Below are 26361 nucleotides of genomic sequence, written 5' to 3'. Positions count from 1 at the left end.
AATTCTGTGGTGGAAAAATAAGCATGAATGACTGTTCATGTGTGTTTGAGACCAAATTGGAGGAAGAGAAGGCTGGCAGTAGAAAGGAAAGGCTTCTTTCCAAACTAAAGTCTCACCAGTCAGTGTCTCTTATTCTAAGAGAAGCGTGTGTATATGTGTATGTGTCTGTGTGTGTGTACATATATTTTTAAATGTCTGTTTGAATTCATCCAATAATTTAGTTTGCCTAGAACCCAACCCACACAAACTCATTGTGCCAGACAGAACAGCAAAAATAGGATTACTGATATATTTTTCTAGTGGTAAAATAGGAAGACATATTTATCACAGACACAAATTAATTTTAAAAAGTATTATACTTCACAGACCATGTGGTCAAAACCTCTGAAAACGCAGAAATTGAATTTTTGCAAAATAAGTGTGATCACTTCAGCAGTACTTAATTAACTTGAAGAATTGGGTTTTGGGCTAAAGTATTCACGAAAATAGTACATTTTATAGGATAGCAGTTTCCAAACATAGGATTAAAATTCTAATGCCCTTAAAATTTGACAGTTTTTAGTATCTATTATATTAAAACTTAATCCATAATACTAATTTAGATAAGTATCTTAAAATTTAATTATTGACTGTCTAATTTTAAAGTGTTATCACAGTGAGAGTTGCACAGAAGTGTAAGATACAATCTTTCTAACCAGTGATCTGTAAATGGTCAAGAGCCCTTTCGATGATGAAAATGCATAATCATTATTAACTTTGGGCAAAACTGCCATTGCTTTTTACTTAGAAACCCACCATGGCTATTGCTTAATTGCGGGTTCAATAAAAGTTCATCAGAAGAGAAGTAACACGTGCCATGCTCCTTGCTCCATTGCACCTGCGAGGTCAAGGACATCTTACTTCTCCTGGAACAAAAGCTTATGAAGGACTGGTCTTGTACCGTCTGACAAAAACACTGGGCAAATGGAGCTGAGTGAGTAGCAGTAGGGAGGGATTTGATTTCTGTTCAGTGTCTTGAACCTGCCGACACTCACATGCTCTCAGGTTTTAGAAATGGGATTGGTCAAAAAGAGGGCTGGGACGGAAGGCCTGGGACATCTACAGTGTTTCTTTTGAGGAAAAAATCTTTAAATCCTCTGTACTTGATGCTTTCAGTGGTATACATTGGCCAAATTCCTCACAGTATCAGAACACATGGAATCACAGGCTAAGTTTTCTGGAAGCAGATGCCGAGACAGAGTGTGGGGAGCAGGGTGTTTTTCAGGGATCAACACCTGAGACAGGAAGGTAGGAGAAGCAGAATCGGGCAGAGAGAGAAATCAAGCAAGACCCTGGAGGCATCAGGAACTCAGCATGGAGCCTTGGAACAAGCACTGCCCCCACGACTTGTCCCTGTTAGGCTGAAATGGACAGGTCTGTGTACCCCTCAGTCACTCAGTCATGGGGGGGCTTGCCCCAGGAAGGGCACAACCTTGAGGAAGGAGGCTCTCTGCCCTTGAGGTTGACCCTGAGGGAGCTCCCTTCTATTTGCTAGATGGGATGCTGCCCAATTCATGAACTGTTGCAGAAAGCCAATTAGATCCTTACATTTACTCAGTTGAATTTTATTTTTTAACAGTATCATGTGTCAAATACATAATATAAAGTATCTTAAACTATGGTTTCCATCTTTTCATTATTTTGCTGGTTTGTTCATTATTTTTGCTGGTTTCAGGGATGAGTAATTTCATTTCTTCTCTTAATTTTAAGGTTCTACTATACCATTGGTTATACATTTCCATTTACTTTAAGAAACAAACACATATTTGAAAACAAGATACCAGTATTCACCCATGAAAAGTTACTCTCCCGGCCTCCTGCTCTGTCCCCATATTTCCACCATTTGCCCCGGTGAAATAATACTTTTGTAACTTTTATTTTCCCCTCTCCCCAGCAACCCCCAACCCTTAAGTTGTTGAGGCTGTGGTCTAGTTTAGTCCCAGACTATTAATTGAATTTCCTTTACTATATGACTCTTTCACATTTATATTATACTTTCCCTAATAGCCTGCCCTATCCACTTAGACTTCCTCTCCCCTTTCCCTTTCCATCTGAATTACTTTATTGTTTGATCCTTTTCTCAGATGGGTTTTGGTCTTTCTCCAGAAGGGAAGAGGATATTTCGCTTCACCTTCATGGTCCCCATTGCCCTTCTTTCCTCCCAGAAACCTCCTGCTCTCTAGCCGTGACTGCAGCAGCCAGAAGCTCGATGCTGGGAAGCAGGTGCTCACCAGACGCAGAATCTGCAGGTGCAGTGATCTAGAGCTAGAACCTGGGAGGAGAAGGTCAAAACAGTTGAGACTAGAGGGTCTGAATATAGGTGTTTAATGACCAACCCAAGAGTCCTAAAAGCGCCCTATTATCGGTCCGCTTGCCTGTGTTTTGCCTTTGGGTTTTGAAGAGCTCACCACAGAAGGCAACACCCTAGGGACACTGAAGTCATGGCCAGTACTTTTCCATTTACAGCCGTGAGCAGGATTTGTTGCAGGTTTTTTCCAGAAAGAGGTTTGTTTGGATTGTTGGGGAGGACAGTGTCACATGCAATATTAATTCTTCCACTGGGTAACGGGAACTTTTTAATGTAATTCTAAGACCTTTTCTTATAACAAACATAGAATCTCATCGGTCAATATATGTCAAGTTTCTCTCACCAGAATAATCCATTTTAAAATGAAGAAATTTAGCATTCCCTTTTTATAAAGGAAAAAAAAAAAACAGTGGTGGCTTTTTTTCCTTTGTCTTGACTAAGATCTGAGAGTCAGAAAACCTTGGCAGAGACTGCATGCTACCTTCATACTGTGGGCAACGTTTTGTTCACTCTGCAGTGAGTCATTTTTATACTGAGTTCCCCAGAACCCTGGGGCCTTCTGAAGGAGAGAAAACCAAAGGACTTCAGGCCTCACCCCCAGCCCTCTGGGCTAAGCAGTAACCCTTTTGTTTAATTTGTTTACACTTTACAAGATTTCATTCAAACAAAAGTTTCCCTGGCTGAAACAAGCTTGAAAAACACTTCTCTAAAGCCATTCAAGGTCAGATTTCAGTTTCCCAGCAATTAATGTATTTGGTTCCGTAATTCAAACTACTTTTATATCTTCCTAATTTAATACCGTAATCACACTTTACTACCCTAAAACTGTTCTTCTATGTTAAATGGCTTATATTTTTTTAATTTTTTATTGTTATGTTAATCACCATACATTACATCATTAGTTTTTGATGTAGTGTTCCATGATTCATTGTTTGTGCATAACACCCAGTGCTCCATGCAGAATGTGCCCTCTTTAATACCCATCACCAGGCTAACCCATCCCCCCACCCCCTCCCCTCCAGAACCCTCAGTTTGTTTTTCAGAGTCCATTGTCTCTCATGGTTCATCTCCCCCTCCGACTTACTCCCCTTCATTCTTCCCCTCCTGCTATCTTCTTCTTTTTCTTTTTTCTTAACATATGTTGCATTATTTGTTTCAGAAGTATAGATCTGTGATTCAACAGTCTTGCACAATTCACAGCGCTCACCATAGCACATACCCTACCCAATGTCTATCACCCAATTGGCTTGTATTTTATGTTGACACTGAAGAATTTATTCCTATAAGTATTTTGAAACCCCATGATCCATGCCTTTCATTGTCAGTGTGCGTGCTCCTGTCAATAGGAACCATGAGCTCTTGGTGTTCACTAGTTTTCCTCTCCTAGGGGCAGAGCCAGGTGGCGAACGGACTGTGGACCCTGAAAAACAATCCCTGTGTCACTTTTCTCCTAAATGGAAACAGCCATAAGAAGAGCCTCCGTCTCCCCAGGCTGCCTCCGCTCCATTCCTAGATCTCACAGAATCAGCTCCCACTCTTCTGTCAGGACTAGATGTCCCTTTCTCAGGCCTTCCCTGATCCCCCTCCCCAAAACAAAGCTAATTCTCCTGCTCTGTGCTTCTCACAATGATAAATATTTAATGGTATGTCAGTACCTACTGGGTGAAGGAATGAATGAATCACTAATTCCTCCTTCAAAGTATCTTAGGTAACCAACCAGGCATATATTCATTCCCTCAGTAAACAAGTTGTCATTCATGCTGAGCACTGTGGGGGATATAACCAGCTACTCTAACTTCCAAGAGCTTGCTACCTAATTGGGGAACATGAGATACAAACATCAAGTAGACAACCAACTATTAGTGGCAGATAAGAGGCTAGTTTCCTGGTTCCCGGTTTATTAAATGAAAAGTAAAGAAGCAGTTGTTTGGATCTGCAGGTGCTTTTAGAATTGACAGAAAGAAGAGAGAGTGAAAATGAAAACACAACTGTGTAAAACCTTTGGGATGCAGCAAAGGTGGTCCTAAGAGGGAAGTACATAGCAATACAAGACTTTCTCAAGAAACAAGTAAAGTCTCAATATACAACATAACCTTACACCTAAAGGAGCTGGAGAAAGAACAGCAAATAAAGCCTGAACCCAGCAGGAGAAGAGAAATAATAAAGATTAGAGCAGAAATCAATGAACTAGAAACCAAAAGAACAGTAGAACAGATCAACAAAACTAGGAGCTGGTTCTTTGAAAGAATTAATAAGATTGATAAAACCCTAGCCAGACTTATCAAGATCAAGAAGAAAAGAGAAAGGACCCAAATTAATAAAATCATGAATGAAAGAGGAGAGATCACAACCAACACTGAAGAAATGCAAACAATTATAAGAACATATTATGAGCAACTATATGCCAACAAATTAAGCAACCTGGAAGAAATGGATGCATGCCTAGAGACGTATAAACTACCAAAATTGAAACAGGAAGAAATAGAAAACCTGAACAGACCCATAATGAGCAAGGAAATTGAAGCCTTAATCAAAAATCTCCCCAAAACAAGAGTCCAGGGCCAGATGGCTTCCCAGGGGAATTCTACCAAACATTTAAAGAAAACTTAATATCTATTCCTCTGAAGCTGTTTCAAAAAAAATAGAAATGGAAGGAAAACTTCCCAATTCTTTCTATGAGGCCAGCATTACCTTGATCCCAAAGCCAGACAAAGATCCCATCAAAAAGGAGAATTACGGACAAATATCCCTGATGAACATGGATGCAAAAATTCTCACCAAGATACTAGCCAATTGGATCCAACAGTACATTAAAGGGATTATTCACCACAACCAAGTAGGATTTATTCCCAGGCTGCAAGGATGGTTCAACATCTGCAGATCAATCAGTGTGATACACTACATAAAGAAAGGACAAGGACCATATGATCCTCTCAACAGATGCAGAAAAAGCATTTGACAGAGTACAGCATCCTTTCTTGATTAAAACACTTCACAGTGTAGGGATAGTGGGAACATACTCAATATTATAAAAGCCATCTATGAAAAGCCCACAGTGAATATCATTCTCAATGGAGAAAAACTGAAAGCATTTCCCCTAAGGTTGGGAACACAGCAGGGATGTCCACTATCACCACTGCTGTTCAGCATAGTACTAGAAGTCCTAGCCTCAGCAATCAGACAACAAAAAGAAATAAAAGGCATCCAAACAGGCAAAGAAGAAGTCAAATTTTCACTCTTTGCAGATGACATGATACTCTATGTGGAAAACCCAAAAGACTCCACCCCAAAATTGCTAGAACTCCTACAGGAATTCAGCAAAGTGGCAGGATATAAAATCAATGCACAGAAATCAGTTGCATTTCTATACACTAACAATGAGACAAAAGAAAGAGAAATTAAGGAATAGATCCCATTTACAATTGTACCAAAAACCATAAGATACCTAGGAATAAACCTAACGAAAGAGGTAAAGGATCTGTACTCTGAAAACTATAGAACACTCATAAAAGAAATTGAGGAAGTCACAAAAAAATGGAAAAATGTTCCATGCTCATGGATCAGAAGAACAAATATTGTTAAAATGTCTGTGCTTCCTAGAGCAATCTATACCTTCGATGCAATCTCTATCAAAATACTATCAACATTTTTCACAGAGCTGGAACAAATCCTAAAATTTGTATGGAACTAGAAAAGACCCCAAATGGCCAAAGGAAAGTTCAAAAGGAAAACTAAAGCTGGTGGCTTCACAATTCCAGACTTCAAGCTCTATTACAAAGCTGTAATCATCAAGACAGTACGGTACTGGCACAAAAACAGACACATAGATCAATGGAACAGAATAGAGGACCCAGAAATGGACCCTCAACTCCAAGGTCAACTAATCTTCGACAAAGCAGGAAAGAATGTCCAATGGAAAAAAGACAGTCTCTTCAACAAATGGTGTTGGGAAAATTGAACAGCCACGTGCAGAAGAATGAAACTGGACCATTTTCTTAAATCATACACAAAAATAAACTCAAAATGGATGAAAGGCCTAAATGTGAGACAGGAATCCATCAAAATCCTAGAAGAGAACTGTTGCCTGTGCAACAGGCTCCCTGTGCAGCAACCTCTTTGATCTCGGCCACAGCAATTTCTGGCTAGACATGTTTCCAAAGGCAAGGGAAACAAAGGCAAAAATGAACTATTGGGACTTCATCAAGATAAAAAGCTTTTGCACAGCAAAGGAAACAGTCCACAAAACCAAAAAACAGCCTACAGAATGGGAGAAGATATTTGCAAATGTTTTATCATATAAAGGGCTATTATCCAAAGTCTATAAAGAACTTATCAAACTCAACACCCAAAGAACAAATAATCAGTCAAGAAATGGGCAGAAGACTAGGTGATGGACATTAAGGAGGGCACATGATGTAATGAACACTGGGTGTTATATACAATTGATGAATCACTGAACTCTATCTCTGAAATGAATAATACACTATATGTTAATTGAATGTAAATAAAATTAAATTTAAAAAAAGAAAGAAGGGAGAGGAAGTTCAATGCTGCTTTTTGATGGTAGATAAAGAGGGAGGGAGGGCAATCATAGCAGGATAGGAACAGGGTTGTTCTGACTGTAGACACGGAAGAGCCTTCTTCAGTCATTTAACAAATACTTATTGGGCATTTATACTGTGGGAATTTACTCATTCTAGGATACAGTGGTGAGTTGAAAGTAATATTCAAACCCTCGTGGAGATTGTGTTCTAGAAGAGAAAGCAAATAGAAAGATGAACAAATATCCATGTCGGGTAGCAACAAGTGCTGTGGAAAAAATGAATCAGCATGGTAGAAAAGAGAGTGCCGGAGATACTACTGAAGACTGAGTGATCAGGGAAGAGCTCAGACCCACATAGCAAGAAGGCACCAGCTATGCCAACGTCTAAATGAAGAGAAGTTTAGGCCAAATGAATAACACGAACCAAGGTCTTGGGACAGGAAAGAATTCCACATGTTCAAGAAGCAGGGGAAGACCAAAATAGCAGGGATTACAGACAAAGGAGGAAGTGGTTGAAGATGCACTTGGACAGGTGGGCAGGGCCAGTCCCATGGGGCCTCCATGGAAAGCATATGTGGTTTTGCTAAGTGCTCTGGGAGGCCGTTGGAAGGTTTTGAGTAGAGCAATGCCATGTTTAAGCAGAAGAATGGCAATAAGAAGAGTAATTTGGCTGGAGCATGAGACTTTTTTTGAACAGCAAAAGTCTGAGGCCTGAAATAAGGACAAACAATGGAGGGCTTTGCATCCTGCACTAAGGAGTTAGGACCTTATGTTCCGGGCCTCGGAGAGCTACTGAGGGTATTTTTAGCAGGAGTGACATGATCAAAAACACTGACCTAAAGGTCATACCTAATTCACAGCATGGTCTCCAACATCTCCTCTCAGGACCTTGTTTTGGGTTTATTCAGCAACTTTTAACACATGGGAAACACCTGCATACACACCAAAACACATGTGTAAACACTCGTCTCCACAAGTGTAGGAAGATGCCTGGAACCCCGGCCTTAGAATTGTAAAGAAAATTGGAAGCTACCAACTCCATTCAGTTAGGAATGTTTCTGGACTAGCTCTGTGGTGGGCAGGATTCTGAAGCCACATGGGGACTAAGTAGGAAAGAGGATCGTCCTCAGTTAGCCAAGTCAGGGGGATGCTAGGTCTTTGCTGTCTCTGGCCTGAGGCCCTGTCACAAAGTGAGGTCATCTTAAGACAAAGGGTTGACTCTAGCAATGGTGTGCCAAGGCTCCATGCACTTGTGAAGAAGTGTTAGGGAGCAGAGAAGTCTGGCCTCCTCTCTTGAAAACAGTCCAGTTGAGCAGCTACCTGCTTTACTCTTATGTGAGGCCAAGTCCTGGGCATTACTTTAGCTGAAAGAACAAGAACTGCTTGATTTTTATCTCCTCATATCTAACTGGAGAGTTTCAGAAAAATAAAGAATTATATTTTTCTTTTTATTAAGGAATCTGTCTATATACTTAAGGTGTTTTAAGCCAGGAGATCTTGGTTTGGTTTCCTACTTTGCCACTTAACTTTCTGTGTGACCCTGAGCTACTGATCTCACATATCTAGGCCTCATTTTATTCACCTGCAAAGTGGTTGCTTTGACTATATCACTCTTTTCCAATGGAGCAATCCTCTAGGTGTGAGGAAGTAGGGAGGGGCTGGGTGGATGTGGCACCCCACCCTTCCGCTTTAGGGCACAGAGTGCACTTATCCATATGTTTTCCTATGAGGACATTTCTGCAGCTAGAGTAAGAAAAAAGTTGGGAAAAGTGGGAGGTCTCAGAAGGCCCACTTCTAGCTCTCTTTGAGAAGAATGAAATCTGTTCCGAATATATTCCTGGGGCTGAGACAGTGTGCAGAGTGGGTTTAAGTTTAGGTGGTTGTTTATGGTTTTCACACTAAAGCCCTCCAAGTCACAAGAAAGCAAGAAGAGTGGGCTGTGCATGGAGGGAGCTGTGAAGCCAAGATTGGTGGGAAGCAGAGGAAGAGGCCGGGCCACACAGGTGCGGTAGACTTAAATGGCCACAAAACAGGGAAATCTCCACCCCTTGCCCTGCTCTCTGGGGCTCTAAGCTGCCTGCTTCTGCACAGGGAGGAATTTCAGTTGCTTGGCGCTAAATTTTCATTTCTCTGACTGGTGCCAAAGAACATCTGCACCTAGAGTTGTAAGGCAAAATTTATTTAGGTGCAATGCCTTGCCCATCGAAACTGGATGACTTGATTTTCTTTGTGAATGGGAGAAAGGTAAGTGTTGGGTGATACTACTGTGGCTTGCAGAGACAGCAGGAAACTACTAGCTTAAGGGCAATTCTTGTCCAGTCAGGGACAGGAAACCAGGGACTAGGAACCCATACTAATTTGGCCTCTTGCCCACTCAGCCAAGGTTCAGCTTCTGAGAAAATGGGGAGGTGGTAAAGCATCAGGGTTAATCACACATGCCTTGGCATGAGGCAGTCTGGGTCCAATCCAGCTCTGCCATTTACTGTATAACTTTATGCAAATTACTTCACCTCCCTGAGCCTCAGAGTACCCATCTCTAGAATCTACTTCCTAAAAAGATTAAAAGCAAGATGCTTCTTTCATCTAGTAGGAAATCCCCTGGGTCCTTATAAAGCACTTAGCACTGGGCCTGATATCCTGGTAGCACTGTATCTAGTAACATATCTTGATCCTCAAGCTCAGGAGGACAAGAAATAGAGCTTTGTTTATTTTTATATTTATCAACTTAATTTTTCTGTCGAGATTTCATTAATCAGAATTAGTTGAAATGTAATTGCCGTCAATTTTCAGTCCCCTTTCCCAGGTTGCAACTAAGTTCTAGGGGGAACCTATGTGACAAGAAGAGTGGGCGCTGCCATTGTCGCCCTCCCCTAGTATCCCCCTGTCAGTGCCCACGATCAGGCCACACAGGCTGCTGGTTGACCCTCAGTGCCCTCTGCCAGGCCCGCTCTGCTCATGAGCCCCTCTCTCTCAGGGGAACCTCTCTGTAGTTCCCAAAGCATGTGGCTTCCCTGCGATCTTGCCACCTCCTCCAGGGCCCCTCTGCACTCCAGTCCCACAAACCTAACTGGCCGGGTCCACCCTCCCACCCCAAGAAAGGAGATAGAACATAGAGTTTTCCTCATGTCCCTTGTAACTCTCTCTCCTGTAACCAGCATCCACAGCCAGCAGCCACCCTACATTTTTCCAAACCTTCTTTCATGAGCTGAGTCCTAACTCACTTGTTCCACCTGCCTAGGCTTTGGAGTCTCCTTTGTCTATTTTCTGTTCCAAATCCCTTCTGAATCATGAGCCCAAAATTATTCTTAGGGGGAGGGTCTACACAAATTCATGTTTTTCTTCTAGGAAGAAAGGAAGACCCTAACATGAATAGCCCACTGTGTCTTCCTTTCCTCTGATGCCACAGAATGGCTGGAGGTGTTTAGAGGACACTCTAAAATAAAGTCAAAGGAAATATCCCAAAATAAGCAAGTGGGAAAGAAGCACCAAAGAAGATCCCTCCAGGCTTCTGAGTGGTAATCCCCCACTTCTCGAGGAGAGGGAGGGAGAAATTCTAGTGTACCACCAGAGACACCCTGAGTCCTGAGCTGGGACAAGTCTCACCATTAGCCGCTCTGCCATGAGTGGACTGGCACACTCAGGGACCCCTTCAGGATGACAGCAACTCTCCCCACCTCCCATTTCTGCCACCAACTCTTGAGATTGTTCATATTATCCATGTGCTCCCCACTGGAGGTGTCTCAGAGGTGCCAGATGAGAAACTTCCTATCTAGATGTCTTCCCTCCAGGACCCTGCGTTGTATATACACACACACACACACACACACACACACACACACACACACACAGCATCCAAGTCTCTCCCCAGTTTCAAATATTCCAGGAGTACAAAAGACTGAGTTGGAAGATTCCACACACACAGGTAATGGAGCAAACATGAAGAATGTAACTCCCACTGGGGGTTTACCCAGCGGTGGCCCCCCCCACTCTAATCACATATAAAAGCATTGTTGTCACACTTGGTAAGTCTCCAGCTCTGTACATGTATGTGAAACTTGTTTGCCTTCAGAGCAAAAAATAAATGGGTAAATGAAAGTATTATACCCGAGTGCCTAAATCAAGCAGGCCACGGCAGACATTACTGTCGATCACCCTCTCGATCCCCATAATAAATCTCTTTTCTGTTTCCAACGCAGGTGATAGAGAGGAATGTGGACCCAGAAGTCACTCTGCTGACCTTCTTACAAAAGAACTGGATCCTTTTGATCAAAATCTGGGCAGTGTCTATGTTTGCCTTAAAACTTAAGCCTGCTATGATTATGAAAACTAATCTAACTTCTCTGTCTCCCGTCAGCCCCGTTGGCCCTTGCTGTCTCTGCTTTTGGCAGTGGTTTTAAGGATAGTAAGTTAATTGGGCTATTTGGAGAGCTTCTTATATCTGGATTTAATAGCAATGAAACAGAAGCTAAGCTCTTTACTTCAGCACTAATTATTCCTTTAAGGGCTCTCCAAATCCCCAGGAGGGTGGTTATATAATAGAGATTTATGTTGCATGTACCCTGGCCTGGCGGGAAACCAGATTCTCCAGATTCAGGAAGAGCATGTGTCATCAGAAAAGATTGCCTTTCCCTACATCTGTCTCGTATGAGAGATTTTTCCTGACCATTTTATATTCTGAAATTTAGATCTTCATAATGACAAACATTTTAAGTGGTAGGTCTAATGTATCTCTCCGAGAAGCCAAAAGGTAAGTAAAGAAATGGCAGAAATTATAAATTGATGGAGTCAGCCCATGGACAAGTTTTGTTTAAAAGTCCACATGGTGTTTAGTTAGTTATCAATGCTTGAAAATTAGGAAATCTCATATTTTAAAAACTCAAGATTTTTCAGCTTCTCATGAGAAACGAGAAAATAGTCATTGCTGCATGGCAGCCATCTTGCTGAGCAGGGAGGGACTGCCCTAGTGCCCTATCTAGAATGGGCACAAGCTCTCCAGTTACACGCAGCCCACTCCACTCATTTACATGCCTCTCTGATAAGCATCTGATGTTAGAACTTAGTTTAGATGAACAAGCCTTATGGCTTAAAAAAAATGTCAGTGATTCTGAAATCTTCTGAACCAGTCAAATGAATTACATCCAATCTCATAAACTAAACTGGCTGGAAGTGGACCACAATTAGGAAGAAGGAGGAGTAAAGAGAGGGGGTGGAGTCTGAGCCTGGATTTGGGCTTGGACTCTGACCAAGCGAGAGCACAGGAACACGTTAGATGAGATCTGAAAGTAAGGATGGGAGTTTTTGCCAAAGGCTCAGTCACTTGTTTTCAAACCATAAGACTTAATCATAGGAAACAAACTGAGGTTTTCTTGGAGGAGAGGGGGGTGAGGGAACGGGGTAGCTGGGTGATGGACATTCAGGAGGACTTGTGATGTAATAATGAAGGATGGGTATCATATAAGATGATGAATCACTGACCTCTACCTCTAAAACTAATATGTTAATTAATTGAATTTAAATTTAAAAAATTAAAAAGGAAAAATAAAAATAATTAAAAAACAAAACCAATGCAATACAAATGGACAAAACTAGAACACATTGAACTGCTAAAAATGAGATCTTCTCTCCTAATTACATGATTGGGACCCAGAATACCTATAACGAAATAGGGCTTTTCAAAGGGTTTTTACAGCCATCGTCCTATAAGATGCTCATGATAAGCCTGTGAAGATAAAGTAGGTATTACTTTTCCCTCTTTGCAAGTGAGAAAACCAACAGGAAAAGTTAGTATGTTCAGTATCACACAACTAATAGGATCTAAAGTGGCCTTTACCGAGACCTGGCAGGCAAATGACTTCTCAGACCTACCCTTCACCCCCCAAAAGAAGACCTTCCTCACTAGCGACACCCCAGGGAGGCAGCTGTAAGGGGGTGACATGTGTGCCGTGCATCTTTTCCTTGAACAGCCCTTCTAGTACGCCTCACAGGAACCAAGTACGCCTGTGGAGGAGGAGGGTGCGGAGCCTGCACTGTGATGGTGTCGAAGCGTGACCCGCTGTCCGCGAAGATCAGGTATCCTACCCAGAGGCCAGGGGGGCTTTGTTTCTTTGCCAGGCTTATATTCCCATCTGAGCACAAAATGTCTCTAAGCCCTTGTGATTCTAACCCTCCTTAGATCTTCAACCCCTCTGAAAATTGGATGAAAGCTATGAGCTCTCTACTCAGAAAGTACATAAACTAATTATATTTTGCACATAGTTTCAGGGAGATTACAGACCTCCTAAGGCCCATCTGTGTGAGAATTCATAATGCCTGTCTAGAGAAGATTTAGTAAACGCACGCCTCCCTGGGTGAGACGAGTTGAAAAGCAAAGAAGGAGTGTCCAGAAAACTGGGTCCCTTTAAGGTTTCTGGGCTGAAAACAGCCAGATCCTCGTTGCGGCTCAATATACTCATCCAGGGAGTAAATGCTTGACTTAGGAGAAACATTTATCTTTGGCGGTCATGTACTCCATGTACTCGCTGTCTACACATGCGTCACGAGCACAGCTTGTTCTAATCACACAATACTCCCTATGCCATTGCCCTGATTATTAAGGCTTCACAGTCCTTCCTGTTTTTCTTATTCCCTTGTTGTGTTGATAACATTCACAATAAAGGTGGGAGCAGAATCCAGCTTGGGACCTTTCGCCACTAGAGCTTCTGGTCCCCCCCTCGCCTTCTCCTTTCTCCTACTAAGGTGTCTGGAGTAATCTTTTCATTCACCACCTCAGGGTTTGCTGGCCAAACCCAACACATCTATGCATCCCTGGTTAAGAAACCCCAATTTAGGCAAACCATTCATTTTACAGATGAGGAAACTGAGGCTTAAAGAGATGAAGTGACTTGTTCAAGATCACACAAGTTTCTAGAACAAGGACTTGAACCCCCACATGTTCTGGCTCTGAAGATAATGCCTTTTCTACTGCTGGGTTGAACCAACCCTGCAGAGCAGGGACCTGGGCCACAATTGCATCCTTTAATTAAGGGCCAGATTCCAGGACGTGGGCTGCTCCCAAATCCACTGGCCCAAGAAATCAAGAAATAGCCTCAGAACACATGTCATTCCACTGTTGAATGAACTTATCCAGAGATTTTAAAATTAACAAGCAAAAAAATTCTCAAATGTAAACATAAAAGACATAAGTGTACCTTTTACCTGTTATGGGGTCAATATCCTAATGAATACTAGTTGAGGTCCAATCATATTCCTGATGACATGAGTCCATTCCCATTGAGTCCAGACCCAAGTGGGTCTGTATGGGCTTAGAAAGTTTTTCTGAAGTTCAGAATGCCCAGGTTCCCTCTAAGGATCCTCAATTCTTACAGATAGTACAGTGTCAGCAGAGAGGACTCTAAATTCTCCTTCCCTGTCACCCCTCCAGTTCCCCATCCCCCAGGCTGAATGATAGGCTTGGGGAGTTTTCTGCTGCCCTTCTTGGTTCCCAGATTCCCCAAGAGGCAGGACTGTGTTACTCTCCTTGATTTTCCTTGTGTTGCTCATATGAAGACACTTCTCCATTACTGCATGCCTGGTGCCCATCTGCTCTCTGTATGGGGCTGCTGTCACCACCGTGGAAGGTGTTGGAAGCATCAACACCAGGCTTCACCCAGTGCAGGTAAGAGCACACTGTAATTTTCTCACTTCTTAACTTTTTCTTTTTAACCAATGCTGTGTTGACTCTGCTGCCTGGAGCTTCTAGGTTGTAATCAGGTAAGTAGAAGCTTTGGATGCATATTGATCAAGATAATAACACCAAGGTGATTTAAAGAAAGCTGGAAATCCATCCACATTTTATTAGATGATCATCTTTTTTTCTTACTTTTTCCACTTGAATGATAAGCAGAATTATCAAAACATTGATGCCTATGTGACTATAGGCTGGAGTATATTGTACACAGGATATTATTCATAGGATAAATTGTCAGAGGCGAACAAGATAAAACTCAGGATCATTCCCTGTGGCATAGGAGGTCTTGGGAGTAAAATCAGAACTGAGGCTGACTGTACCAGAGCACACAGACAATCATTTCTCCAAATCTTAACTTGAAGCTGGAACACAGAGGCTGGTTTTAAGCGTTGGCAGGAAACACATCCACTCTTCTGTCATTGTCACAAAGAAGGGAGCTAGAGAACTGGAGAATCATAGGTCCAGATCCACCAGGACTGCAGGTGCTTCCAGCAGGAGGAGCCCAGAGAGTCTCTGGGTTTCACAACATGAGAATCGATTCCAGAAAAGGTCAGCAAAGGCCAAGGACCGAGCAGAATTTACTAGAATGTCTGGGGAGATCAGAGAGAATAACACTCTGAAATCTAGAACAGGGCTTCCCAAATTTTAATGTGCTAAGAATCATCTGGGAGCTTGTTAAAAATACAGATTCTGAGTCAGGAGTTTTGGAGCAGAGGCCTGAGGTTTTGCACTTCCTACAAGCTCCCGGGTAGAGCCGACACCACTGGTCCATGGACTACACTTTAAATAGCAAGGATCTAGGACACAGACAAAAATCTTGGCTCTTTGAAAGTAGAACTCCTTTTGAGCCAACACAAAAGAATTTAAAGAAGAAGGTAAAGTGAGGTCAACAGTAAATAGTCTCCAAATCAATCAAAAAGAGGTGGCCCCATGGTCAGAATTAAGCTGGACAAGATGTGGAGGTATTCAAGAAAATCATTTCTGAAATGTACACATACTTGCCTTATAATTATTGATTTCCAGACAATTCTCACTCTGGGAATAGAAGCTGCACACTGTTAACTCCCAGTTAGAAGGATCTGGGCATTTGAGCTTGAGAGATGATTATAATGATAGAATATGGCTTCTGAGTCACCTCCTCCAGAGCAGCATAGGAAAGGGGATGGCTGGCCAACTCTGAGCCAGGGCAGGGGTGCACTGCTCAGGCACTGGGTTCCAGCATGATAAGGGAGGTGCCAGATGGGGACTCTGGTGAGGAGTGGTGACAACAGAAAGGCCTGTGATCATGCATGTGTCCTTCTAGGAGAGGATTGCCAAGAGCCATGGCACCCAGTGTGGGTTCTGCACCCCTGGGATGGTGATGTCCATGTACACGCTGCTTAGGAACCACCCGCAGCCCTCAGAGGAACAGCTCATGGAAGCCCTGGGAGGTAGGGCTGACATGGAAAAAGCCACCACACGCTTCAGGCTGCTCCACCCCACTCACAAGGTCATCTCAGCCCCACTCAGGGGCCCCCTGGTTGTTTCTAAAGTAGCTACAGCTCACCCAGGAGCAGAGAAGAATGGCAGGGCACTTGCTGGAGAGGCCACACACACCTCGTGACACCTGAGTTCTCTATCCATTGACTTACTTGGCTGCCTTCACTGGGTCTGTCATCACCGTGTCACCAACTAGGTCAGTTAAAACAACAGGAATTTATTCTTTCACAGCTGTGGAGGCTACAAGTCTGAAACCAGGGCGTCAGCAGGGCCGTGCTCCCTCTGAAAGCTCTAAAAGAGGACACCTCCTTGCCTTTTCGTTGCCTCTGGTGCTTGACAACCAACCTGGCATTTCTTGATGCATTGCTCTACTCTCTGCCTCTGTCTCCTCATGGGCTTTCTCCCCTGTGTCTGTGTCCAAATTTTCCTCTTCTTATAAGGACACTAGTCCTTATAAGGATTAGGATGGACTCTAATCCAGTATGACCTCAATTTAACTTGAGTATATCTGCAGAGGTGCTATTTCCAAATAAGGTCACATTCATAGGTTCCAGGTGTCAGAACCTCAACATATCTTTTTTGGAGGACACAAGTCAACCCACAACAGAGCCCTTCACATATTGAAAGGACACTTTTAAATTTAAAAATGAGTTTAAGTTACTAGAGAGGAGTACCTACTCATATCCCTTTTGCAGGATCAATAAACACCATTCTCAGGTGTCAACAGTCTCTAAACAAGTCATCTGTTAGATACACAGATTCTTAGATGGAGACCTGAAGGGTGAGCACAGACACCCTGTAATCTACCAGTTGCTTCCTTTGCTCTCTCTGCCCCATTACAGAAAATCATACCATGCCTTAGAACTTGCCTATGTTTTCTTGTTTTAGGATCCCCTGTATCTTACATAGACACATGTTGAATGAATGAATAAACTAATAGATGGATGCAAGTGAGCTCACCAGATGGATGATCATCTGCTTTAGGACAGAAAATAAAACTGGGATTGATGTGGTGGGAAGGTTCATATTCTAAGAAGAGGAAAAAAGCATTGGACAGTCTGGCAGATATTTAAACACTCTCAAAACAAACAAACAAACAAAAAACTAGGTCTGTTTTAACTTTGGAAAGAAACTAGTGAAAATAAAGCCTACTGATAAGCATGCTTCTTCTCTGATAAGGTAATCTGTGCCACTGCACTGGGTATCGGCCAATTCTCGCAAGTGGAAGGACCTTCTGTGTGGTGAGTAGGTGACTGGGGACACCCTACAGAGCACGAATGACAGTGACAGCTGGTCAAGGCTGGGAATACAGGGGTTGAACTGTTTAGATCATCTAAACAGACTATAAGGGAGGCTATGTGAGTTAGTCTCAACTGACTCATGAGAATTTTAGCTATTTTTTGAGGATAGGGTGAAAGTTACACCACCTCTGGTGTTGCACACCCCACCACAGAGGGCAGGCAGGTGATCTAAGCAGGCATCCAGGTATCTTCCGTGACTAGTTACACAAGGCACCAGGACAGCACAGGTAGTAGGGTTCCAGCAAACCCAAGGAGACAAGAAAAGGTGTGGAATTGGCTTTGGGGAGGCAAGGGTAGTTCCAAGAATTCAGACTGGCTGGGAAAGTGTAAGCAGGTAAAGAAACCAAATATGCAGTGTAGAATCCAAAATTCAACCCCAAGTACAAGAGCACAGGGAGTTTCCGTCATAAAATGGGGTGATGGACACCTGGGTGGCTCAGTCGTTAAGTGTCTGCCTTCGGCTCAGGTCATGATCCTGGGGTCCTGGGATCGAGTCCCGCATCGGGCTCCTTGCTCAGAGGAAAGTCTGCTTCTCCCTCTGCCTGCCGCTCCCCCTGCTTGTGCTCTCTCTCTCTCTCTGACAAATAAATAAATAAATAAAACTTTTTAAAATAATAAAATAAAATAAGATAAAATGGGGTGCTTCACTGGGCTGCTGTGAAGATCAAATGAGAAATCATTGGCAAAGCATGTAGCAAAGTTCTGGCTGGCACTTAGTGGCTACAGTTTACTGACGGTGCTGTTGAGGCAGGATGGATGTGGGCAGTACTGCCCTTATTCCCAAGCAAGGGGGACTCCACATTTGGAAAGGCCCCTTGCTGGTCCCTCCTCCAGCCATTCTCAGGAGACAATGGAGCCAAGGTGACTTGTTTAGCTGGACCCTTCACCCTTTTCTAGACCATGCTCCAGATTTGGTCTTGACCCCATTCCCAGGCCTAACACCAACCTCTTCCTGAGCCCATCTTCCTAGGGCAGATCATAACAGCCAGTGTGTACCCCCTAGGTTAGAGGGCAGCCAACAACTGGCTGTTTCTGGAAAGAGTGGATGGAACTGAGGCATTCAGGCCGGGATGTTCACACAGGTGTTTGAGGCCCCGCAGTTCAGAACAGAGCCAGGGTGGGAAGAGGAGGGCAGCAGGCCAAGGCCGGGGCATCCATTTATACTTTTGCCCTCGCTCCACAAATAGCAGAGGTGGGCCTGGAAGTGGACCAGCAGGTGTATCCCTCTACCCAGAGCCAGGAAGCCCCCGTAGGCGCATGTCCCAGACTTCTGCGGCCACACGGGGGAGCCAAAGTTGATAAGCTGAGAAATAAAATGAATAGCTTGTAAACCCATTAAATTGCCAGTGTAAGTGAAGCACTTGTCAAATATGAATAAAGGAAGTTAAAGGAAACCTCCCTCTCTCTGGAATATGGATGTTATCCACCTTTCCAGGCACAGACTCTGGGGATAAAGGCAAAAATGTGGTCAGAGATCCACCTGCAGCCAGCTAGCCCCAGGGACTTTAATGGGTGAAATAAACTGGGCCCCAATGGAAATACCCGAGGCTCACATCTACTAGGTCAAGAGAAGATGGGCTGTTTCTGTTATAGTTGATTCATGGCCCGTCGTGGATGCTCTCAGAGCTCTGAGTAAGAGAGGAAGCTCTGGTCGCTGGGCCCAGACGGTTTTGCTTCTTGGACAGTTAGGAAGATGGCAGCCTGAGGCATTTGGGCAGAGAACTGGGGTATCTGAAAGAAAGTATTTTACTAGATACTGAGGAGAAATTATTTAAGGAAGAATACACAAGAGGTAAATTTGGAGGAAATGGGAAATGAAAGAACCAGTAAATGGAAACCTGCTGTAAAATTCAACTGTCCATTCATTCCCAGTCAGTCCCATGCAGATCCCAAATGTCTAGAACACCCGGTTCCAAAATAGGTTTTTTTCTCCATCTTTCTTTATTTTTTTCTTTTCTTTTGTCTGAAAGGTCCTTATATAAATGATAACATTCAGTATTGCTAGATCTTATATATTCTAGAGAATGATTAAATCATCATTTCCCTAACAGGTATCATATCAATTAATTCTACCACTAGGAATTCACCTATGAAAAAATTCAGAGACGTACACAAAGCTGTCCATGTAATGAACAGAAATGTTCATATGTTTTTTATAGTTATACAATGAAGGGAAAAAACCTAAGTATATAACAATAGCAAATGTTATGAATATATTGAATATATATATGAATATATATGTATATAAATATATATATTATATATATAAATATATATGAATATATGATAAAATAGCCAGAAGATGGACTTTTATATGATCAGCAAAATTATATTTTAAAGACATTTTAGATGTATTATATGTTGACTAATTAAACTTAAATTAAAAAAAAAGACATTTTAATGATATGGAAAAGGATTCACAATATAAATGAATAAATAAACACATAAATGAACAAAATAATAGGCAAATAAATGAATAAAAAGGCAAAATAAAAAGTATATTGTACTATAAATATAGTACATATATAATATATAAAAATATTATCAGTGGAATAGGGTAATTAGAGTTTCTTTTATGCTTCTTTATATTCTTTATTATTATATAAATTATTATTATACTATATATTATATTTTTCTATATATTATACATCATATTTTATATTTCATATAGTCTATATTATCATTTTATTTTTTAAAAATTTATTTATTTATTTGAGGGAGAGAGAGAGAGAGTGAGCACATGCACACAGAGGGAGAGGAAGAAGCAGACTCCCCTCTAAACAGGGAGCCTGATACAGGACTCAGTCCCAGGACCCTGGGATCATGATCTGAGCCAAAGGCCCGCGCTTAACCGGCTGAGCCACCCAGACGCCCCAATCATTCTATATTTGAAATAAAGCAAAAGATCTTGTGATTATCCCTGTTCCAACAGAAACCACCAAAAATGACTAAAAAAAGTCTGGAGTCTCATTTAAATTGCCAAGCCTTTCGAGGCACACACCCATTTACCTATTAAAAAGTTTTTCATCTAAAGGCATTTCACTGTCCTAGGAGTCAAATGGCTGTCAACAGAAAGGAACAGGAAAATGCTGCTTGGATCCTGGAGGAAATGATTCTTCCTCACTCCGCAGGGAAAGTGACGTGAGTCCCTGTTTGTTTCGTCCTCTCCCTGAGAGTATTGCTTAATGCTGGCCCCCTGTTAAACTTTGCTTGTTCAGTGTTGATGATCGTACTCTGCATTACTTTCAAATCTCCAGAGCACATGCATGAATAAAGCACTTTTCATTTGGAACCTGATAACAGGGTGATTTGAAGCCAGGCTCTGATTTTCCCCTTCAGTCTCTGGAAGGATGAAATGAGAAAATATAAACCCACTCAGACAAGAGGAAAAGACCTGCCCCAACTCTGATGAGTCCCATCCTTGGGTGGGAAGGGGGTTTTGTGCCTGGCCCCACTCAGGCAGAGCTGTCCTCTATCACCACGTCCTCTCCTTTGCAGAGAGAGGGCACTGCAACCTCAGGAAGGGAGCCTGTCTAAAGTCACATGGCAAGGGCATGATCACCACAGCTGGGAAGTTTAGCCGGAAACATTGCGGTCTCTGGCTTTGCTCTCTGAGAGATAGTAGTTTCCAAAAAAGACCCACTGCCAAGTTCTTAAAGGAATTACTCAGAGAAGTTGGAATAAGGATAAAATAGGGTCCGCTCCCCATAGACAAGGAAATCTGAGAGAACAGAGCTGCCCTTAGACAAAACGAAGCCCATCATCCCCCTGCTGTATCTATTTCTATCCCGCACACCTACCTTGTTCCCATTCTTGGCCTCCCACTGTCACCTCATTTTAGTCTGAAGAAGATGTGCAGTGAAATAGAGGGTTATTGCCAAAGAAGGTAGACTGCACCCTCCAAGAACACTTCACAGAGGATCAGTGTGCCTCAGAGGGGTCAATACATTCAATTATCCTCGATTTTGTCATACAATACAATTGTCCTTGATTTTGTGGCCTCAGAAAGTCCATCTGGGTAATGACTGGGCTCTGGGGACAACCTGACTCACTTTAACCAAACTCAAAAGAACATGATATTTAAACCGGAATGTGCCCTAATATTCATTTACAGAAACCCAATTATAAAGTGGATCTTATGGTCACTGAGCTGCATGTCCTTTCCCTATAGGAAAACACACATAGGAAGTTCCATTATAATGAGGTTGCTTAGTGAACATGGATGCAGAGCAATTGGACAATCTTAAGGGTAATACCGCAGAAGACCCCTCTCTTCCACCAGGGTAGACCAGCTGGATGGCAGGGGTCTGCCCCATGACTCTCCCTTCTCTTAAAGCTATGTTAAGATCTTCTATTATTGGACCAGCTATTAAGCCCTGGTCTAACACCTGTTTGGTGAAACTTTAATTCCTCAGATCTGACTCTTTATGTTTTCTTTTACATTTTCATTCTCACACACCAGCTTATTCCTAGGTTTTAAAGACATACCACATTATTGCCCCCAGGTACTGCCTACATTTCTAATTCTAGCTAATGCAAAAATTGATCATTGAGACGTTGGCCTGTAATTCCTCAATCTGGGGTCTTACTAAGAGCCTTTATAAGGAACAGTTCCAAGTTTCTCTTCTGGAACCTGGGAAGACCCCAGAGAAACAGAAAAAGAGGGGGAGTGTTGGACAAATGTCAATCCATTTCACCTAATTGTCACAAGTTACCCTAAATATACATTATTTCCATTTATCTTTAGAAAGGTTAAGTACCTTTCTTTTGGGAGGGTCAGGGAGCCAAATTGTGGCAGAGCTGAGAATGAACCCAGATCTGCCCCTGATGTCTACCCATGTTCTTCTCCAATACACAGACCTCTAGCTCTGCTTCCCATGGTTCTCCCAGTTTGCTGCATGTTTTTAGGAATGTTTTCTGGGAGTAAGTGATTCCAAAGCTAAAACAGATCTCTTTCAGACAAGATTAGAGTTTGTGTAACTTTCCACTGTGCTTTAGTTTCCTAACTGGTAAAAATGGAGATGATAATTTACATTCTTTATATAATTGTTGTGAGGACTAAACAAATTATTAATACATGTAAAAGCACTTGGAATGTAACACTCCATAAATGTTAGCTATTGTTATTAAAATTAGTGGGGGTGGTTTATGCATAGGCATGTATGTCTAGAGTCATTTTTATTTAAACTTCAGGACTTCTCAGAGCCTTTAGCATTTTGAATCCTGACTTGACTGGTGAGAGGACAGTGGCTGGGGCCCAGTGAAGATGAGTCCCCAGACTTATTGACCTCTGATAATTTCTCATATACTGCCTTGGTGTTTCACAGGGGACTCTTTGAACTATTTCAAAGAATACTCTTTTCCTTAGTATCATATCAGGGGCAAATCAGTATTTCTCTTACAACAAGGTTCTTATTTAAAACTTTGATTTGGTTTGAACTATTTCCCATTACTCTTATATTAGGAGAGTAGGAGAATTATGACTATGTTCATTTTGCCTAATTAATGTAAAGAATTACAATGCTGTTTCTGGTTTAGCTGGGCTGACAAGACCATCTTCTGCCCTTTATAAAGATTTGCACAGAGTTATTTGCAGAAGTTGAGTTCCAGCCCTTGGACCCTACCCAGGAGCTCATATTTCCCCCAGAACTCTTGGTAAGACAAGTTGGGTGCTTTATGTGTTTGTTCAAATGTCACTGATTATCAACTAAGTTTTATAAAACCACCTTTCCTTCCTGCAAAGTTGTCAAACTGTGGAAATATTTGGTCACATCAAGAAGCCTGTCCCCACCCAGGTCAGCAAGCCCTCCCTGGCTGATGCCCTGGACACGCTCCCTGAAGCCTCAGCTGAGGCTCTTTGTTGAATGACTTCGTCATTATGCTCACCATTGTCATCTGCAGCATTTCTGTTGACTGTCCTAGCCGTCCAGCTTTGCTCAGCTTCTAACTTGGTCTTCCAGCCACACTAGTACATTGACCCCAAGAAGTACTTCCAGGGCACTCCCTATGACCTACCCTTCCCTCTATCAGCATCTCTTTATCCTCTCTGGCATCTAGTGGTCCCATTCTATAAAATATCTATTTCTGAAGGGGTTCTGATGTGTTTATTCACTCATTCAACAAATATCAATCATCCACCAACTTGCCAGGCACTGTTCTAGGTACTAAATATAGAGCAAGGAACAAAACTAACACAAAACCTACCCACAGGGGGTTGTCATCTGGTAGGAGAGACAGGTAATAAGCAAGATAATAGATAAGAGATACAGCATGTTAGCCAGTGAGAAGTGGTAAGAAGGAAAAAAAAAAACTGAGAAGGGAGCTGGAATACTGGCCAGAAAAGATTTCTCTGAGAAAGTAACATTTGAAAAAAGTTCACCAGAAGTGAGGGAGCAGCCTCGACCGTAGGGAAAAAGCAGTCCAGGCAGTGCATGCAGCAGGTGCAAAGGGGTCAAGGGTAGGAGAGCGCCTGCCCTGACCAAGAGGCAGAGCAGGGTGCAGCCTGGCTGGAGCACAGTGAACGAGGTCAGAAAGCCACTGGGGAACAGACCACAAGGACTTAGGCTGCTGACTTTTACCCCGTGAGAAATGAGAAATGATTAGGGAGGTTGGACGGGGGAGTGGCAGGTTCCTATTAATGTTGTAATGGGATCTGGGATCTTTCTGGCTGCTGGGATGGGAAGAGCCTGGTGAGGGGCCCAGGAAGGAACAGTGAGCCTCGTCAGGGTGGTAGGTCTATCCTGAGAGATGGTGGTGTTGGACCAGGCTGCCAGCATGTAGCTGAGAAGAGAGTGGATTCTGGATATATTTTGAAGGAAGGGCAGTGGCCATTGACAGAGAAGGGGAAGACCTCAGGAAGAGCAGGGTATTTTTTTGGTGGGGGATCCTTTTGGGGGGCTTCAGAAAGGATGGGGTATGAGGAGTTCCGTTTGGGATATGTTAAATCTGAGGAGACATCAAGTTCTCATTCAGATCTATGAGTTTGGATTTCAGAGGAAAAGTCCAGGCTGACGATGTTAATTTAGGATTATTAGTATAATTATGATTTTTAAGGCCATGATACTGAATTGTGTTCAATTATCTATAATGAAGTATCATTGACAGGTGCCAACCTATATCATCACTTGCCTGCCAAGAGCTACATATATTAACAAGTCTTAAGTTAAAGAAGTGAATATCTAATTATGGAAATACAGGCATTAGTCAATGAGTGTAGTGAGTCTTTTCAGTCAAATGGACCCCGGGACTCCTGCAATCTCTCTAGAGGAATATACTTCCCTCGGGGAACCTGGAAGGCAGGTGTGCGCATGTGCAGACACACTTGTCCTTTGCACTTAGAGAATGGCAGAGAAGCCATAAAAACAAACCCTGACCTTTTGTGGAGAGAGGGTTACCTGGATCTCCCCTGGCACCCTCAAGGATCTCCTGGAGCTGAAAGCCAAACATCCTGAAGCCCCTCTCATCTCGGGCAACACCTCACTGGGTGAGTGATTACAGCATTTCTCACGCCACTGTTAGAGCCGAGCCTGACCTCCCATCCCCTACTTTGCTCTCAGTCTACAAACACTCCTTTTTAAGCCTCATCCTTTAGAATAAAAAGGTTATAATATAGTAGTGCATTATAGAAATTATTATAGAAATAATTAGATCATTATATCATATGATATATAACATAATAGTACACAATATGCTATTTCGGGTCATGAATATATGTGATATATATCATATGATATAATGATCTAATTATCTCTATAATTTTAGATATAAATAATATGTATAAATTGTATATATTATAATAATATAAAAGAACAATACAAATATTATATTATAATAAAGTGGTCTCCAAAGTTGGGTATACCTATACCCTGGGAGTATGCAGCATGACCCCCTGAGGTGTGGAGAAAAAATATTAGAGGGGTTTTTTATCATTTAATTTATCTTATCTTTTTTTATTTTGTTTTTGTTAATTAGTGAGTAGATACAAGAGAAGTTTATAAAATATGTATGGGTATGTTAACAGTGCACACCCAGTTATCACCTACACCCAGTTTAAGAATGAGAACTTTACCAAGAACTTTGAAAGCCCCATGAGTCCTCCTAACCACATCCCCTACACTTCCCGTCCTCTCAGAAGCACTCAATAGTCCGAATGTGATGGTCAGTCACTTTCTTGTTTTTACAATTTTACCACATATATTTGAGTCTTTAAGCAATATGTCATTTAGCATATTTTTGAACTTCACGTAAATAGACTGACACAGTATTCTTCTTCAATTTGCTTTGTTTGTTCAACATTCTTGACCTGAAATACACTCATAATGTTGCAGGTAACTGCTAGATTCCATTGTATGACTGTACAATTTGCTCATCCATTCTACTGTTGAAGGACATGGAGTGCTTTCCAAGTTTTGGCTATATGAATATTCTTTTTTTATTATTTTTTATTTTCATTCCAGTATAGTCAACGCACAGTGTTATATTAGCTCCAGGTGTACAATATAGTGATTCAATAATTCTGTATATTGCTCAGTGCTCATCATGGTGAGTGCAGTCTTTAATCCCCATCACCTATTTCACCCATCCCCCACCCACCTCCCCTTTGGTAACCATAAGTTTGTTCTCTGTTGTTAAAAATCTTTCTTAGGTTGTCTCTCTCTCTTTTTTTTTTTGCCCTTGCTCATTTGTTTTGTTTCTTAAATTCCACATATGAGTGAAATTGCATAGTATTTGTCTTTTTCTGACTGACTTATTTCACTTAGCATTATACCCTCTAACTCTATCCATGTCATTGCGAATGGCAAGATTTCATTCATTTTTATGACTAATATTCCATTGTGTATATATATATATATATATATATATATCACATCTTCTTTATCCATTCATCTATTGATGGACACTTGGCTTGTTTCCATAATTTGGCTATTGTAGATAATACTGCAATAGACATAGGGTGCATGTATCC

The 26361-nt window shown here is 42.0% G+C and overlaps 1 protein-coding gene across 1 annotated transcript in view; it reads left to right on the top strand.

Annotated features, from left to right (window-relative positions):
• Nucleotides 1–9080: 9080 nt before the first annotated feature.
• LOC112840452 (aldehyde oxidase 2-like) overlaps nt 9081–26361 on the top strand; it is an 80483-nt gene continuing 63202 nt past the window's right edge. The window contains 9 exon segments of the mRNA XM_073905512.1: nt 9081–9134; nt 11087–11142; nt 12861–12959; nt 14436–14544; nt 15920–16046; nt 17275–17336; nt 20448–20537; nt 22971–23051; nt 24735–24879. Coding sequence (XP_073761613.1) covers nt 9081–9134; nt 11087–11142; nt 12861–12959; nt 14436–14544; nt 15920–16046; nt 17275–17336; nt 20448–20537; nt 22971–23051; nt 24735–24879 — 823 coding nt within the window.

This window comes from Callorhinus ursinus, unplaced genomic scaffold (genome assembly GCF_003265705.2).
Source record: "Callorhinus ursinus isolate GAN/ISIS: 27379988/994484 unplaced genomic scaffold, GSC_fseal_2.0 scaffold2, whole genome shotgun sequence".
Classification (NCBI taxonomy): Eukaryota; Metazoa; Chordata; class Mammalia; order Carnivora; family Otariidae; genus Callorhinus; species Callorhinus ursinus.
This window is presented reverse-complemented; position numbering and strand designations above follow the sequence as displayed.